Here is a 17,311-nt window from a genome sequence, read left to right on the forward strand (position 1 = left end):
GTCCCCCTGTCCCCGTGTCCCCATGTCTGTGAGCGCCTGTGTCGCTGTGTCCACACGTACCCGTGTCCACGTGCGCCAGTGTCTGTGTGTCACACTGTCCCTGTGTCCCCATGCCGATGTCTACCTGGGCCACTGTGTCACCATGACCATGTGTCCCTGTGTCCTGCTTGTACCTGTGGCACTGTGCCCATGGGTTCCTTTGTCACCATGTCCCCATGTGACTGCATCCCCTTATCTGTGTCACCCCATGTCCCCGCGTCCCCATGTCTGTGTGTCCCCATGTCCCTGCATCTCCGTGCCTCTGTCCCCCGTGTCCCTGTCCCCGTGTCCCTACATCCCCATGTCTATGTCCCCCCATGTCCCTGCGTCCCCATGTCTGTCCCTCCGTGTCTGTCTGTCCCCATGTCTGTCTGTCCCCATGTCCCCACGTTGCTGCATCCCTGTGTCTGTGTCCCCCCATCTCCCTGTGTCCCCATGTCTGTGTCCCCCCATGTCTGTGTCCCCCCATGTCCCTGTGTCCCCATGTCCCCATGTCACTGCATCCCTATGTCCTTACATCCCCACGTCCATCTGTCCCACACCCGTGGGTCCCCATGTCCCCGTGTGCACATACCCCTACATCACCGCATCCCCACGCCTATGTCCCCCCGTGTCCTTATGTCCCCCCCCGACTCCGCTCCGCACTCCGCTCTCCGCGCTTTGACTCCGTTCCGCTCCTCCGAAAGCCAGGCTCCGCGGTTTGGCTCCCGCCGCCCCGCCTAGCCCCATGGGGGCGTGGCCGGCGCATGCGCGAAGAGGCGGGCCGGGCGCGGCGGGATGCGTCGCGGGGGGGGTTAGGGCCATGTCGCAGCGCGGAGGGGACCGGGAGCGCGACCGGGAGCGCGATCGCGACCGGGAGCTTCAGTGGTCGGCGCGGAGGATGGGGACGTCGTTACTATTGCAGTTGTCGGTGCACGAGCGGGAGCTGGACCTGGTTTGCCTAGATCACAGCTACGCCAAACCTTGGAGCGCTCACCCCGACGCCAGTGCCGCTCGTCCCACCCGCATGCTCTTTCTCACACCGCGGCGGCAGCCCGGAACTGCCCTGTGAGCCCGGGGTGGGGCTGTAGGGGGGAGCGTGGGGCTGAGAGGCCTGGTGGGGGGCCTGTGGGGCGGGGGGCGGTCCGTGGGGCTGAGAGGCCTGGGCGGGTACTGAGGGGCGGAGGGAAGGTCTGTGAGGGGAGAGTGTTGGGGCAGGGTGGTGTCCGTGGGGCTGAGAAGCCTGTGGGGCAGAGGTGGGGGGGGGTGTCTGTGAAGGGGGAGTGTGGGGCAGGGGGAGTGTCTGTGAGGCTATGAGGCCTGGGGGGGGCCTGAGGGGAGGGGGGTGTCTGTGAGGGGAGAATGTGGGGCGGGGGGTTCTGTGAGGCTGAGAGGCCTGGGGGGGTGTATGACGGACCTGTTGGGTGGAGGGGTCTCTATGAGGGGAGAGTGTGGGGTGGGGGGGTGTGTGGGTGGTGCTGAGAGGCCTGGGGGGGGGTGTGTGTCTGTGAGGGGAGAGTATGGGGCCTGTAGGGCAGAGAGGTCCTGAGGGGTCTGTGTGGGAGCTGGGAGAGGTCCTGAGGGGCTTGTGAGGGGAGAGTGGGGTGTCTGTACAATGGGGGGAACCTGTCAGGTGGGGGGGCCTGCGTGAGGGCTGGAGGAGGTCTTGAGGTGTCTGTAAGGGGATAGTGGGGGGAGCTGCAGGACTGGGAGAGCGTGATGCTGGGGGAGTTGGGTCTGTGTGGGGGTGGGGGGCCTGTGGGGCTGGTGTGCTGCGGGGGGAGAGCGTGGGTTAGGGAGACTAAAGCAGGTTTTGGGGAGCAGTATGGGCTGTGGGAAGGCATGTGGGCTGAGTCCTGAGTCGGGGATGGGCTCGGGGCTGGTTTCATGGCCTTGGTGTCCAGGCAGGAAGGGGGGTTGTGGCCAGGCCTCGATGGTTTGGTTTAGGGTTGGGGTTTGGGGCTGGGCCTGGGGTCACAAGTGAGTTTGAGGTGACGGATGGGAGTGCGCTCAGGGTTGCAGCTCAGGGGCTTTGTCTTGGGGTTCAGGGGTCTGCCTGGCTCGGACTGGGCATAACAAGATACCTGGTTCTAAAGCTCAGTGGACTTTTCCTTGTGAAGCATGGCAGACCCCAAGGTGAGCGAACACCTTCTCTAACGTGTAATTATTCCTGACAGTGAAGCAGATATCCCCATCGATGTTGAGACGGTGACGCCCACGCCTGTGCCCCTCTACGACAACCAGAAGGCGCGCAGCGTGATGAACGAATGTGAGCGCCACGTGATGTTCGCTCGCACGGATGCTGACGCCCCTCCGCCGCCAGACGACTGGGAGGAACATGTCAACAGGTAGCGTGGGGTTAGCAGAGAAAAGAAATTCAGGCACTAAACAGCCCCGCCCCAGTGTGGGGTTTCTTTAGTGTGACTCGATACACAGTGACATTCCTGAACTGAATAGTGTTCAAAGAAAATGAATTCTCATGTCCAAATTCCTCATGTGCCTGCTGTGAAAGCTGTCGGATTTAATGGTAGAGGCTGGTATAGATATCACTCCTACGCTAAAAGGAGCGATTATTGTGGTTATTTTGGCGTTATTTATTGCTTCTGCTGTTACTCTTGCCTTTCTGATGCTTGGACGTTCACCGCAACACCTCAGTGACATTTATAACCTGGTGTGTTTTACTGAACCATCCTCTAACTTAAATCCTCAGTAGTGAAACTCACTTTGTCCGTAGCTGTAAATTGGTTCTTGAGGCTGCAGTCGCAGCTGATGCCCAGCTGTGCTGCCGATCGCCTTTGGAACGGGCAGCAGCTTTTAGGACCTGGATGGCTGTGTAATGGTGACATACGTTTCCCCTCTGGTTTTCTCAACAGGACAGGGTGGACAATGGCCCAGAACAAGCTATTTAATAAGATACACAAAGCGCTGCAGTCTGACAGGCTGGCTCGCTTGGCTAACGAAGGGGTAAGGTCTTTTACTCCCTATTTCACTTTGCCTATGTGTTTTTATTGGTCCTTCTTAGTAAAGCCTGATTGAGTCAAGGTGGAAAATCTTGGCCTTTGGGTTGTGTAGTCTTAAAAATCAGGCAGCTCAGGGCTCGTCTGAGGCATGATTTTGTCCTCACTGCTGGTCTTTGCTTGCTGCCAGAGGACTTTGGGCTGCTCGAGCCAAAACTGTGGCTTGGGATGCACGAGGCGTGCTTGATTTCCCTCCCCCTGCCCCCCATAACTGTGTTTCTTTTTTTAACTTCCTGGCTTTTAGGCTTGCAATGAGCCAGTCCTGAGGAGGATAGCAGTGGACAAATGCGCCCGGAGGGTCCGCCAAGCTCTGGCTAGTGTGAACTGGGACACCAAACTGATCCAGTGGCTTCACACAACGTTGGTGGAAACCCTCAGTTTGCCAGTGCTGGCTGCTTACTTGGACGCTCTGCAAACGCTTAAAGGAAAGGTGATAAAAACAGTGAAAGATTTTGCTATCACTTATAATGTTCTTTATTTATAAAGCTCGTTAAAGGAAGCTGATGGAGCCTTTGTCCTTTTTCTTTGGAGTGGCAGGGACGATGTTTAAAAGCCCCTTGAAAAGGCTGCATGCGTCTTCTCAGTCCTTTCTGGCCTCTGGTTTCAGATCCCCACCCTGATCGACAGGATGCTGCTCTCCTCTACCGCGAAGACGGGGGCGGCGGGTGCCGAGGCTCTGTCTCTGCTGCTGAAGAGACCTTGGGACCCAGCAGTGGGTGTCTTGTCACATAATAAACCAGTGAGTACTTCCTGGGGCATGCAGGGAGCGAGAGGCTGGTCTCCCATCAGCTTTATTCTTCCCATCTTTCTGCTGTCCTCTTCCTTTCACCTCTGTCTTGCTTCCTGGGGTCTTTTCCTCCTGCTTTAGACTTGCTCAGTGTCCTTCTGTTGGACACCCCACCCCCCCACCCCCATCCTGAGGTAGCTTTGGCTGGGGAAACTGATCAATTAATGAGCTATGCAAGATCCTTCCTGCTTTGTTGTGCAGACCAGGCTGGGCAGCGAGTTCTCAGGAAGGAAAGTTGCTTTCCCTTAACATGTCTCTTGTTGAACTTTGTAGAGCAAATTGCCCGGTTCCCCCCTCATCCTGATCGCTTCCTCTGGACCCTCCAACTCCATGTTCCCCACTTCTCGACGGCACCGATTCTGGCAGTCACAACTTTCCTGCTTGGGAAAGGTTCGTATGGTTGGTTTTGAAAGGAGGGAAGTTCAAACTAGCAGCTGTGCTAGACTGTGGCTGCTGAGCTTGTTTTTATAAGCCTTTGGTGCACCAAAATACTTGTTTCTGCTGAAAGCAGAGGCTGGCATCTGCCAGCTGCAGATTCAAGACACTGCAAGGGGATGAAGTTGCCCAAATCCGATGTGTTAGGGATCTTGTGCTGACTGAAGTCATCCATCTTGAGCAGCTTAGATTGTATCATTACTGTTACGAAGGATTGATGAGTCTGCTGGCAGGAAGAGGTTGGAGGAGAGAGACTACAGGTCTCCTTAGTCCTCTGCCTGGACACAGAGCTGCTCACACGCCTCCTAATTTGGTAGATATACTGGGCGTATAGGAGCGAGGTGAGGAGCAGGGTTGGTCTCTGTGGGGAATTCTCCATTTCCTCTGGTTTTAGTAGCTAGAAGTGAATCCTGGGGGAAAGAGGGAGAGAGAAAGCACAAGTTCACGGATAAACTCCATGGGCATTGTCGTCAGTACCTGTTGTCTCCAGTAATGCCTTCGTTATTTATCGATCTTTCATTTTGAACTGCAGGTGATTCCCATCGCCACCCACCTGCTGAACAACGGCAGCGGGGTGGGAGTGTTGCAGTGTCTCGAACACATGATTGGGGCGGTGAGGGGAAAAGTAGCGGAGGTACGTGAGAGCCACGAGCTTATCGAGGAGCCTTCGCTGCTCCCTTCAAACTACTCACCTTGCCTGTAGGTGCTGTGCCACCCCAGTGCATCATCCAGTTGTCTGTCCCTCTTCTTCATCCCTGTCTTCCCCCCCCGCCCCCGTAGATTCACAACCACTTCTCTCACAAGCCGATCATCCTGATTGGGTGGAACACGGGTGCCTTGGTGGCCTGTCATGTAAGTACTCAATTCCTTTGCATCCTCTTGGAGTCTACTTGACATTCGGAGTTAGATTTGAATTATTGTTGCGTTTAAGGCTCTGCCAGAGTTTGTCTTGTCCCTTTTCTCTTTCCAAGGCCTGGCTTTGGGACAGACATCATTCCTGGTCATGGGGGCATAAGCAAATTGAGTCATCCCATGGTTCCTCCCCCACTTTTTAAATCAACAAAGCAAAGTCTAAATATGGAAGATACTTCTGTGCCTGGCAAAGCAGCCTTCGCGCCATCGATGCGCTTGACTGTTAGGATACTGACTGTTGCTTTTTCTACCCAGGTTTCAGTGATGGAGTATGTCACTGCAGTTGTGTGCCTTGGATTCCCGCTTCTCACCGTTGATGGCCCCAGAGGGGTAAGGACCAAAGGGAGATGGAGCCACTTAAAGAACTGGACTTTCATTTTTAAAAAAATATTTCTAAATTGTTTCGTAGAATCAGGCTTGGAAGTCCGGTGATAACTGGAAGATTTTTTTGAGGAAGGAATGTGTGATTTTTTTATTTGGAAGAGGTGTGTCCCGCAGGCAGGGCTGTTGGATTTGTAGTAGGATTCTTGATGCGATAGCAGGCGTGAGAAGTCCTGTGTTTGCTTGCCTCTGCTGTGACGTCTTTTTGCAGCTCCTTCCTGGGGTTTTATGTGTGGGTCACTTGTTAACCATGTCACTTGGCACATGAGAGGACAACCTGGGTTGATTTATATGGAGCCCAAATTGCTCCTTTATTATTAACAGCACTATGTACTCATTCAGCTTCTGAGTCAGTCTTTCTCACGAGATGTTTAAACAAACCGCACAATTTATACTTCTCTCCTTTCACAACGCAGTTGGTATGTACTGGGATTGCACGTGAAGTGCTATCTGACCCTCTGGCATATGCCTTCCCTTTTTGGAAATGCTCATTTAATTCAGAAGGGGTTGGGCTCCACAGACTCTGTGTGCATCCTGGATCAGTCCTTCCAGATTACAGTTTCCCCTTGCTCTTGCAGGACGTTGACGACCCTCTCCTGGAGATGAAGACACCTGTCCTCTTTGTGATCGGTCAGAATTCCCTGCAGTGCAACATTGAAGCGATGGAAGATTTCCGGGAGAAAATACGAGCCGATAACAGCATGGTGGTGGTGGGAGGAGCAGATGATAATCTCAGGTAACGGTCTGCGAGGCGGAAACTCTCTTCCCAGGGGCACCGGGCAAGATCTGAGTCTGCAACCTATAAAAAAGACAACCAAACACCCAAATTTGATACTGAAACTAGATGGGAACTGCAGAAAAATGCTCCATCAAGGTTGAGCTTTGTAATTCTATTGTTGGATAGAGGGTTGTTTTTCTGTGATAAAATCTGCATCGTTTCTGCCAGTGGTCAGTTAAAGACAAAGGGTACGGTGTGGTATGACACTAGAGCAAGTATTTGCTTTTTCATGCCACCCCTGGCTCCAAAACACGTACCTTTTGGAGACTGTGAACAGAATTGGGTAAGGGAGCCTGCAAGAGCCTTGCAGGAAGCAAAAAGCTCTTAAGGTTTCAGTAAACTTTGGAGCTTTTTCTCGTCACGCTTGCGCGTGTTTAGAATAACTGCAACAAAAACCTATGTCATGTTTGTTTTGCAAAATGCTTTGGGCTGTTGGGCCTCTTTGCTCGTCATTGAAGTTTGTCTCGGCACTTCTGAGGGATGACTCTCGTCTTTCCAGTAGACGGTGCTCCTGAGTTGAGAGCTCACGGAGCTGGCTCTTGCCTTACTCTGTGTCTAACAGGGTAAAGGAGCGAGCTTGCTGTCACTTGAATCCTGATGTAGCTAGTCTGAAAGTGGAAAACCAAACATGCGTTGACCTCCATCTGTGGTTATTTATTTTTTTAAATAGGATAAGCAAAGCCAAAAAGAAGTCAGAAGGCCTGACCCAGAGTATGGTGGACAGGTGCATCCAGGTAACCCCAGAAATCTTCCTTTTACACCTCATACCTATAAAAAAAAAAAAAAATATCTGTGCAGAAATGTCTTGGTGACCTCGAGTTATACCCTTACTGCCAGGATTAGTTTCATCACGTTTCTCTCCCGTGTGTCAGAAATCAGTGGAGTATGAGCTTTAATGAGAAAGCCACGTCTCTGTGTAAGGTTTAAGGGTTTCTTTTTGCAGGATGTTAAACCTAGAGAGCCTTATTTGTTTGTCCCTTTGGGAATATTTCATTCTTTTTTTTTTGTCTCAAGCTGTGAAGATCAGCTGTTCAGAGACCTGCGTGCCACTTAATCTAACTATTTGCTTCATCCTTCCTAGGATGAAATAGCTGACTTCTTGACTGGAGTCCTCACCCGTGCAGAGAGCCACTCTGGCTCTGATCCCCGTGACCTGGACGCCGAGAAGAAGAAGAAACCACGCGACTCGACCAGGAGAGATCTGTCATTTGACTTGCCAGAAAGAACCAGCAGACCTGCCTCACCGGCAGCCAAAGTGCCCGCTTCACCTTCGGGCTCAGAGGTGGGGGCTCTCTTTGAGCTGGGGAAGGCTGAGGTTGTGTAAAGAGATGCTTTCATACCGCTGAAATACGCGGCGAGAGATGTGGTTAGTGTTGGTAGAGGGAGTGAGAGGATACGGAGGGACCAACGGCTTGCGGTGGGGCAAAAGAACCTTCAGAAATAGATCGTCTCGCCTGTGTGCTGTTACGCTCAGGGTTAGGACTGCCTCTTAGGGGAATGCGGGAATAAGAGGCGTTCCTTCTCTTCGAGCAGGACTTATCCAGTGTCTCCAGCAGCCCCACTTCGAGCCCCAAGACTAAAATGGCTGCTGTGTCCTCCATCCAGAAGCCCAGCCAGATCGGTGCCACGCAGCTGCTGAAGAGGCAGGTGCAGAGGACGGACAACGTCCTGACGCACAAGCAGGCACAAGGTAATGCCCTGCAGCTTTCCCACCCTCTTAGCATCTGGATTTTTGGTCTTTATTTGTCCTGAGGTGTTTAGGTTTTTTGTCTTCTGAGTCCTGTCTTGAATTCTGAGCTCCCCGTGGCAGCTTTCTCTACAGCTCAGTCCCCTGTCACTGTCATCTGAAAGCAACAGCCTGTGCAGGGTTGAAATTAGGTTGGAAGTGGTGTTTCTGCAGCTTGTGGAGCCTTGCTGTTCAAAGTGGGAAGGATTTTCACTTGCTCTGGCTGACCAAATTGCAACGTAGTGGTGCTCTCATTGTTTTTCCAGTGCAAGCCCCTTGACTCATAGCCCTGAGGCTGCTTGGGAGGAAGGCTAAAGGTGCTCAGGAGATGATTGAGGCTTTTGAATTGTGACTGAAACAGTGGGGTTTGGGTATTCACAGAGTCATCGTGCATCAAATGGCAGTGGAAAACCTGCTCTGAGTAAGAAAACAGCTTGAGCTGTTGGTTTTTGGTTTGGTTTTTTTTCTTTCTTGTCCTGTTGGATGATGATGAAAAACCTTGTGGTGCAGCTTCAGTCTGATTGTGAACACTGTGAATGTAGGTAATGGTTTTGTCAATGATGATCCCTTCTGGCAAATATCAGCAGTACCTGGGGAATAGTTCTCCATCCTCCTTTCTCTCCTTATTTCTTTGCTCAAGACAGACCGGAACAGGCTCATTGTTGTCTCCTGCAACAGTGTGACCCTCCACGTTCTCTAAAGCCTTTCTCTAACTCAGAGGTCAGCTCCAGGAGGAAGGTCAAGCTTGGATCTCCCTTAATTTCTCAGAATCTATTCCTTTTGTTGTTGTAGTTGAGGGAGGAACTTTCTAGATAGCAGGAGGAGAGTCTGTGGAGTGGGGTGTGTCGTGGCTGCCTTGTTTTGTCAGGAGCGCTGCTGCAGCGTGGCATCTGGCCTGTGTTTTGTGGCTGTAGCTGTTCAGGGATGTGCTGGCTGACGTCTCCCAGCTGCTCTCAGCTTCTCGGCGTAAGCGCTCGGTCAAGCTAGACGTGCCTCTCGTAGCCAAGCCCGTTCTCGATCCCTGGGCGCCGAAGTCTTTCCCAATGGCTGTGGGGCCGGAGAGGGCTCGTGCTGTTGGGACGTGCTCTCTGTGGAAACTGGGATGATGATGCCCCTTCTAGTATTGGATGTGCTACGCTCTCTGTCTGGAGAGGAGGTCGGTGTGTCTCCGTTGCGCCCTGTGGCTGGATGAGTTATGTCTGGAGCTCTCTGCCTGCCTGCCTGCTCCGAGATCTCTGTCTGTGGGTTGCAGTGGTGTCCCCGGAGTTCCCTGTCCCCTCCAGACCCGGGCTGTGATACTGTAATTCTCTCTGATTCATTTCAGCTCAGTTCGCTGCTTTTCTGAAACAAAACATGCTGGTGAGGAAAGCTCTTCCTCCTGGCACCTCTTCATGTCTCTTTGGTGAGTATCTCCTCACTTCTCGCTGTCTCTCTCTCTGTTTCTTTCCTTCCCTCTTTCTCTCTGCTGCCTTCTTTCATCGTCGTCTTCTTCTTCCCTTGCATTGGTTTGGGGTTGTGGCCCAACGTGTCCCCTTGTCCCCCTGCTTTTTGCTTTCTCGTTGCTGTATTTGAAGCTAAAACAAAGGGCCCACTTGCTAGCTGAGAGCAGTAACTTTTCCTGAGCTTTTCCCCTTTCCCCGCCCCGGTAGGTAAAAACTGCTCTTTGAGCCGGTTTGCTCTGATGGACTAAAACTTTGTGGATGATGTGGTGATTTTTTGTCATTGTGAGTTTAACCCTTTCCCGTGCCGGGCTGAGAAGGGGATGTGGACGCCAGCCTGGGAGACTCTGTGTATTGGTGGAGTGTCCCAAATGTTGCGGGGAGCAGCGAAGGAGCTGTCAGTGGGAGAAGACCAGGGACTGCCAAGTGACTTGGAAGGGGCAGAGGTAGAGCATGGAGCAGCATTTCTTGGCCAGAGAGACTTAAGAGAAGAGCAGAGAGGTCAGGGAGAGGGATGGTTTTGGGAAGACAGCGATGATGTGGAAGAGGGATGCTGTCCAGACCGGGAGACACATGCAGGTGAGCAGTATCTGGTCCTGGGGTCTCTTGCGTTGGGTGCTGGAGCATGCAGAGAGATGGACCTCAGTATGTGCAGTGCTCTGAGGGTTAGGGATCAAGAGGCAAGATCCACAGCGTATCTAAAGACGTGTTTTGTCGTCTCAAATGGAGGTGACTGTGCGGATCTGGCATTAGGAGAGGACGAGAGGTTGAAATCCAAGGCTCTGGGAGGCTGTGGTGTTGTCATGTGAGCTGTTGGTGCCAGTTCTCTGTTCGGGTGACCCCAGGGTGCTGAGAGCATTGGCGTGGGTGAGACCTGCCTCTCCGCAGCACCTCGAATGCCGGTGCTTGTAACACGTGCTGAGCGTGGCGAAATTGGTGGTATTTTGGCGTGCTCTGTAGCGGCTCCTAAGATACAGGCTCCCTGCTTGCCGTGAACACACATGAAATATAGTCCAAACTGCACTTACACAACCGTGGTGACAAACTCCTGGGGCAAGTATTGGCCCAAGCTGGCTGTTTTAAAGGTTTCTTTCTCCCTTGAGCCTTGTTTAAAGTTTGTTGGGTTTTGGGTTTGTTTGGTTTTTTTTTTCCCTTGAGCCTTGTTTTGTGCTCTCCCTTGCACAATGAGGCTAGCTGGGGAGCACGTGCAGAGCTCTGTGCTTATCTGGAGTCCTCCCACCCAGTGTGTGCTGGGAAGAGAAACAACAGTGTATATGTTTTCCCACCAGTGAGAGATGCAGAGAGGCTGGCACCAGCCTGACCTGCCTTTTGATAAGATCAAAACCTGATTAAAATCTCTGGGCTCGTTATTGTGTTGGCTCAGCCGCTTGAGAAGCGAGGTAGGAAGCTGAGGCGCGCGTGCTGTGTGTGTCGGGAGCGCTCGGTGTTGTTTTGGGAGCGGGGTGCTTCACGGCGAGGGTCTGCGTGCCCCCGTGCTCCGCTCTCGTGTGGTGGGGACACGGAAGGACAGTTGGGTCGCTGCTCACTGATGCTTTGAGGGGCGCCTAATGCTGCTGCCTGTGCATGTGCCGTTTCACTGTCCTGCTTGGCTGGTGGCATCTGAGGGGTGGCTTTGGTGCCTGTGCACGCCTGATGAGGTTTCTCTGGGTGGTGATTTGGACCATGCATGTTTGCAGGTGGATGGGAGGCACGGGGGCATTGCACGGGTGTCACAAGTTAACACGCTGGAGCCGCAAGGCTGGCCATCGATAGCAGCACAGGAAGCCTGGCACTTGTCTTGGGGACCAGAGCGGCCCTGAAACACTTAGAATCTCCTGATGATGAGGGATTTGGCTGTAGTCTTGTCTTACACCTATGGTTTCGAGGCGTACAGGTGTTGTGATACGCAGGGAGCATATACATATGCATATATATACACACACGCACGCATGCACGTCTAGATCGATTTTATGTAGTATATCCATAGCTAGATATATATAAATAAAAAGGTATGTACTGCGCCGGCAGTGTGCGCTTGCAGCCCAGAAAGCCAACCGTGTCCTGGGCTGCATCAAAAGAGGTGTGACCAGCAGGTCAAGGAAGGTGATCCTGCCCCTCTACTCTGCTCTGGTGAGACCCCACCTGGAGTACTGTGTCCAGCTCTGGGGGACCCAGTACAGGAGAGACATGGAGCTGTTGGAGAGAGTCCAGAGGAGGGCCACGAAGCTGATCGGAGGCATGGAGCACCTCTCCTATGAGGACAGGCTGAGAGAGTTAGAACTGTTCAGCCTGGAGAAAAGAAGGCTCCGGGGAGATCTAATTGTGGCTTACCAGTACCTGAAGGGGGCCTACAGGAAAGATGGTGAGGGACTGTTTATCAGGGAGTGTAGTGACAGGAAAAGGGGTAAGGGGTTTAAGCTGAAGGAGGGTCAATTTAGATTAGATGTTAGAAAGAAATTCTTTGCTGTTAGAGTGGCGAGGCACTGGAACAGGTTGCCCGGAGAGGTTGTGGATGCCCCATCCCTGGAAGTGTTCAAGGCCAGGTTGGATGAGGCTTTGGGCAACGTGGTCTAGTGGAGGGTGTCCCTGCCCGCAGCAGGGGGGTTGGAACTAGATGATCTTTAAGGTCCCTTCCAACCCAAACCATTCTATGATTCTTGGTCTCCAAGCTTTGAATGCACGGCTTACGTGCCCAGGACCATCTGCAAAGAGGGAGTTAGCTGGCTCAGCAGCAGTCTGCAGAAGCTCTCGATGGAGAGGGCTCTCCCTAGCTTTGAGCGAAGGCCCTTCTCACTCGCTGCAGATCACGGCAGCAATCAGGCGTAGCGGTGGCTGTGCTTCTGAGTGCTGCCACGCTTCAAACACCACGGCGGGAGGCAGATGCGCACCCTCGTTTCAACCCAGTCCACCAGTGTTTCAGACTGGGGGCGGACGATCGTACGCCAGCGGTGGGAGACACACAGAGAACAGATGGGCGGGATGTGGCAGCTCGTGACCGTGTTTTGTTCTTGGTCCTCTGTGCTTTTTCGGATAGCCCTGGCCCCAGCAAGCTCACGCTTTAGGCAGGGCAAAATGCATGTGATGAGTCAAGGACGTGGCCACAAAACAAGCTGTTGGTGCAGAAGAGAAATCCTCGGTTATGGTTTTTCTGCTCTAGTACCAAGCAGCATAGGGTATGTGGGGGCTTGGCTTTGCTGCAGCACCTCTGGTGCTCACAGCTGCTTTGCTTAGTGCCTCTAAGAAATCTGTACACTGCAGTCCAGCTCCTGGAGAGCCGGTTAGGAGTGCTGGAAGGGATGTGCCGAACGACAGACCTTTGCTGGTGTGTCAGAGGAGCAGGCGGGCTGAGCTGTAATCCCAGCGTTGGCAGCGCGCCTGCACCAGCTCTGCTGGTCTCTGCATCCTCATCCCCTCACCTGGAAGTTAAGGATGTTGGAGGGACCTGATGCCGGGATTGATTATGCCATGCTTTGAAATGAAAAGCATTTACGTGGAGGTGCGGTATCGCTGTAGACATCTGTTTTTCTTTGCTGCAGAGGCAAGACAGACTTTCTATGCTGTTCTGCCTTAGCCTGTGAATAGCTTAAGCTAAGCCCTGATCCCAAGACAGCAGCTTAGGGCACATGGAAGTCAGCATAGGTGGTGAAAAGGAGAAACGTGGGTTTCTGGTGCATGGGAGATGGGCAAGGCTGGCATGGAGGGAGCTGTGGAAGTGTGCATGGGCATGCGTCCCTTCTCCGCACCTCGGTGTGCGCAGTGGAGCAGCGCTGACCTCAACGGATCAGCCATCAGTTTTCAAAAAGCTACTTCTGTGTCCCCTAGTTCCAGTCTCCTCAGAGCACTCGGAAGGGGCTGAAAAAGATGATGTGCGTATGCAGCTGAAGAGGCATCTGACCCCCAGCCCGACCCAGTGCACCAAATCCTCCAAACGAGCCAAAATCAAGGTGACCATTGTCTCTCATGGAGATGCTGCTGGCGTGGGGAACGGAGCCCCCCTCACCACCCAGGCAGAAAGTGAGTTGCGATTGCATAGCTGCTTTTTAACCAGAAAGCGAGGTCATGGCTGTGTGCAGACCCGCTCCTCTGGGGGTGTGGCTTGGGGAGGGAGGGGAGTTGTGATTTTGGTTATTTTTTGGAGGAGTTAACTGCAGAAAACAGATGGAGGCTCAAGGCGTGAGTGACTTGGGGATAGCCGGGGAAGCTGGGGGCTGACGGCATGTAGGAGCTTGGCAGGAGCCTCTGTTTTCCATACCAGTTGGGACTGTGCGCTCCAGCAGAATGCTCGGCTGCAGCCTTGTGAGCTGCGAGGTGAATTTTACACCTTCCTCTGAGGCATCGAGCCTCGCTTCAAGTACGTCGTGTGCGTCCCCGTTTCTGCTGCCTGCTCCTGTGGCTCCTGTGCGAAGCTCTCACCTGGAAGGCGCCGACGGCGATGTTCCTCCCTCTGGAAGTCCTTCGTGCGTTCAGACTTCACAAATCAGCCGAGCGTCCCGCTCTGCTGAAGCCCTTTGGGCCTGAAGCCTGGCACAATATGCGCTTGATCCACGTATAAATAAACTCCAGCGCCTCTCCTGTCTCTGCAGCTGGGAAAACCCACTGTGATGAGCTTTGCAGAGGTCCCTGCGGTCCAAGAAGAGGCGATTTGCTCGGTCTTCTTCCCCTTGAGCCTTTGCAAGGGAGGCCAGAAGCTTTTACTGTCACCCTTGTAACTGAAGGATGTTGCCTTATTGCTGGCCACGCTGGCGTGTACGGCTTCCTCATGTCAGAGTGCAGAGCCCCAGATATGTAAAGCAGTCGCTTGTTATTACCGTTAGCTCAATGCACTGCAGGACTGAAAGGTCAGCGTCTCCATCCTGATAGGAAATCGGAGGTTTTCAAAGCCGAGAAGATGCTCCTTTGGAAGCATCTCTCGGTTGATGAACAGTTGTTTTGAACTCTCTGAAAATGAACTAATACATACAGATCCTTTTTTAAGGTTACAGTTTATCTCCTGGCAGCTTTGAATATCTCTGGTTTCCGGAATATTTTTTTTTTTTTAATTTTCCAAACTTTACTTCTTTTCACAGAAAGGAAATGAATTGCAGAAGTAAACATGAACCAAAACAGGAGTTCCCTCTTACCGCGTGTGAGCAGGAGGAATGCACAAGACAAACGCAGTTGTATCCCAAAAACGCCGCAATAAACAAATATTGTGACTCGTCGCATCCCTGTGTATTTTGTAAAGTGTCTCTAAAGAATGCTTACAAAATCGATCGCTAGCGACCAGCCAGATCCAAACTAATTGGTTGAGGCGGTGATGGACTAGGAGGAGGGGATTAGTGGAGATAACGTTTAGGAGAGAGAATTGCATTTGGTGCTGAGGGCCTGAGATTTCACTACTTACAGATTTTGAAGCGAATTCCTTCAATCCCGTCTGTTGTAACACTTCCACAACGGCAGCTTTCCGGCGGTGTGGGGTTTTTTTGGGGTTTTTTTGTGTTTGGTTTTTTTATTCGCAACTCTGCTCTGTTTGATACTCCCGATCTCCCGTGGTGCGGTGGCTGGAGTGCGTGTTTATGGCTGGCTGCAGCGGAGATTTCCTTGAGGAAGATGCTTTGTGAGCAGCCTGAGCCCATGGCCTGCAGCGCTGTGCCTGTGGGTAGTCGGGTGAGAGAGGGGGAATCCCTAAAGACTCGTGGAAGAGACAGAGAGTGAGATTTCTTCTTTCCGGTTTTTTTGCAGTTGTCGCCGGAAAGCCGGTCCCCATGGCTGTCGGCCAGTCTGTGTCGGGCGCAAAGGAGCTGTCAGGACTGCTCGCCACCCCCAAGTGAGTGCGACTTTGTTTTTTGTAAGTTCTGGGTCTTTTTGACAGGCTGCCGATGGGAAGCACCGCAACAGAGTGATTTCTGCATGTAGAGCTTTCTGATAGCTTGCTTATGACTGGAATTTTCTGAAGTGCAGGAGGCTCTTGGGCTCCTAAAAAGTATTTGTCAACCAGCAATCAAGTCTGAGAATGGCAGAAACGGGCTGCTGCAGCCAGATATTGTGGCTCTGGGGCTGTATTTCTATGTGGTTTCCCAAATCCAAGTTTGCTTATCGTTGTCTTTTGAATGACTGTGGTGTCTTTGCCAGAAATTCAGTGTTGTCTTTAATCCTTTCCTTCATTCCCTCTGACAGTTGAGCATTTTTTTCCCAAAGATAGGGGAAAGAAGCCTCAATATCAGCTCAAGAAATCGATTAACCGGCCATAGGGATTTCTGTTGGGGAGTGAATCCGATGTTAACATCTCGCATCACTATTTTCCCTTTTAATTCAAATCAAGCTTTGGAAAACCGGACACTGACTGGGAGGGGAGAGGAAGAAGAGCTGTTCTCAAATAGAAAGTAGGTTTGTAAATGGGAAATGTTTCACTGGAAAGTAGATTGCTTTTGCGTAGGGTGACGCAGCCCTAGGTAGGCACGCACTTCCTATTTGGAAATAACGTGCTTTTTCTCTAGCTGCCGCAGTGGACACAGGGAAACTTGTCTTACTTTGGGTTTTTGTAGCTCATCAGCCTTACGCTTCCAGGAGACCCGCTTGGTTACGTTAGGCCAGCGACAGCTCATTGTCAAAGCCACCTCGTGTGTTGTCCTGTGTAGTTTATAGCTAACCAGGGTCTTTCTCTTCTCGCTTTGTAGGCTGAGTTCGGCAGCAGAAACCTCCTCCACGAGTCCTGCTCCCTCTGCCGTGATCCCCAGCAGCACGGCGCCCAGCGCTTTCCATGCCCTGCAGAGCCGGCTGGTGGCCAGCAGCACCCACTGCGTGCCAGCTCAGCCAACCAGTAACCTCCAAGGTGCCTACCTCTCTCTCCCGCGTCTCTCTTGTGAATATAAAAAGCAAACCAGGTTCAAAATCATTTGGTGGATCCTCTTTCTTGCATTCCCTGGTTGCTTTGAGTTTGGCTGAGGCAGCATTTGTAGTGCTTTGCTGTTGCAGAGCCTGCAGAGATCCAGCGGGATGCTATAAAGCGAGGCTGAAGGTGCAGTAGGTGACCTGTTAATTGTGTCATTTGTGTGTAACGATGCCTTGAGATTCCAAAACCGACCTCCTCTTGACTCCCGGGTTTCACAGCTAACCTCGTTTATAGCTGCAGCCAGAAATGCGTTGGTCTGTGTGTGTGGAGCGGCTGGGAGGATCCCCGCCAACCTCGAGGCAGGCTGCTTGGGGCACTGCTCTTTAAAGAACAGTTTTGCAGACACCTGCCATATGACAGATCTGGAATTTAATGCTGGTGAATGCTCTGAGCCTGATTTCTTTATTCTTTGCTTCCCCCCCCCACCCCCTCAGGAGCAGCATCTGCCAGCAGTCTGCTGCAGGGGCTGAGCTTCAGCCTGCAGGACATCGGGACCAAGTCGTCAGCCCTTCCAGCCAGCGTGGCTGCTGCTGGGCCGCCTGTGCAGGTATGCAGCCTGCAGACATCAGAGATCCCTCTCTGGAGGGAAGCTGTGTGGAGGATATAGCAGTAGGAGTCAGAGGGAACCGAGACAGGCCATGTTTGCTGCAGAACCTGAAGAGGTGAGGGACGGTAGGTGTGAGCTGCAGCTGAACTGAAGCATCCAAGCCTTGGCGATGTGTCGGGGGCTAAGAGTTCCTGGAAGCGGCATGAGGTCTGGGAAACAGGGCTGTGAGAAGTTGTTTGTGGGCAGTCACCTAGAAAATGCTGAGAAGGAGTTGGAGAATGGATGAGGGATGGATTGGCGATCTTCCCCCTTCTTGTTGTGCTGGGAGAACGCATGTCTGTGACCTCTCAGGCAAGTTCCCCATCCCTGCAGTGTGAGGCAACCTCTTTCGGAATGGGTG

General features: G+C 52.5%; 1 protein-coding gene across 5 annotated transcripts; it reads left to right on the plus strand.

Annotated features, from left to right (window-relative positions):
• The first annotated feature begins 795 nt into the window (after nt 1–795).
• Nucleotides 796–16,986, plus strand: KANSL3 (KAT8 regulatory NSL complex subunit 3). 5 transcript variants are annotated; one of them, XM_075736550.1, is made up of 18 exons: nt 796–1,086; nt 2,196–2,366; nt 2,892–2,982; nt 3,280–3,465; nt 3,643–3,774; nt 4,096–4,212; nt 4,790–4,891; nt 5,038–5,109; nt 5,425–5,499; nt 6,129–6,286; nt 6,999–7,062; nt 7,410–7,610; nt 7,862–8,018; nt 9,379–9,456; nt 13,316–13,507; nt 15,215–15,299; nt 16,150–16,304; nt 16,799–16,986. In XM_075736550.1, the coding sequence occupies exons 1-18, from the start codon at nt 842–844 to the stop codon at nt 16,969–16,971; spliced, it is 2,454 nt and encodes an 817-aa protein (XP_075592665.1). In that variant the 5' UTR covers nt 796–841; the 3' UTR covers nt 16,972–16,986. The 5 variants fall into 5 exon arrangements, with proteins under 5 accessions (XP_075592665.1, XP_075592666.1, XP_075592667.1 ...); XM_075736551.1 differs by lacking the exon at nt 9,379–9,456; XM_075736552.1 differs by lacking the exons at nt 9,379–9,456; nt 13,316–13,507.
• Nucleotides 16,987–17,311: the final 325 nt, after the last annotated feature.

Source organism: Balearica regulorum, chromosome 27 (assembly GCF_011004875.1).
Source record: "Balearica regulorum gibbericeps isolate bBalReg1 chromosome 27, bBalReg1.pri, whole genome shotgun sequence".
NCBI lineage: Eukaryota > Metazoa > Chordata > Aves > Gruiformes > Gruidae > Balearica > Balearica regulorum.

Coding starts and splice junctions, on each gene's coding strand:
- KANSL3 (XM_075736550.1), top strand. CDS start 842: ATGTCGCAGCGCGGAGGGGACCGGGAGCGCGACCGGGAGCGCGATCGC. Junction 3,775..4,095: donor TCTTGTCACATAATAAACCA/GTGAGTACTTCC, acceptor TGAACTTTGTAG/AGCAAATTGCCCGGTTCCCC. Junction 7,611..7,861: donor CTTCACCTTCGGGCTCAGAG/GTGGGGGCTCTC, acceptor CTCTTCGAGCAG/GACTTATCCAGTGTCTCCAG.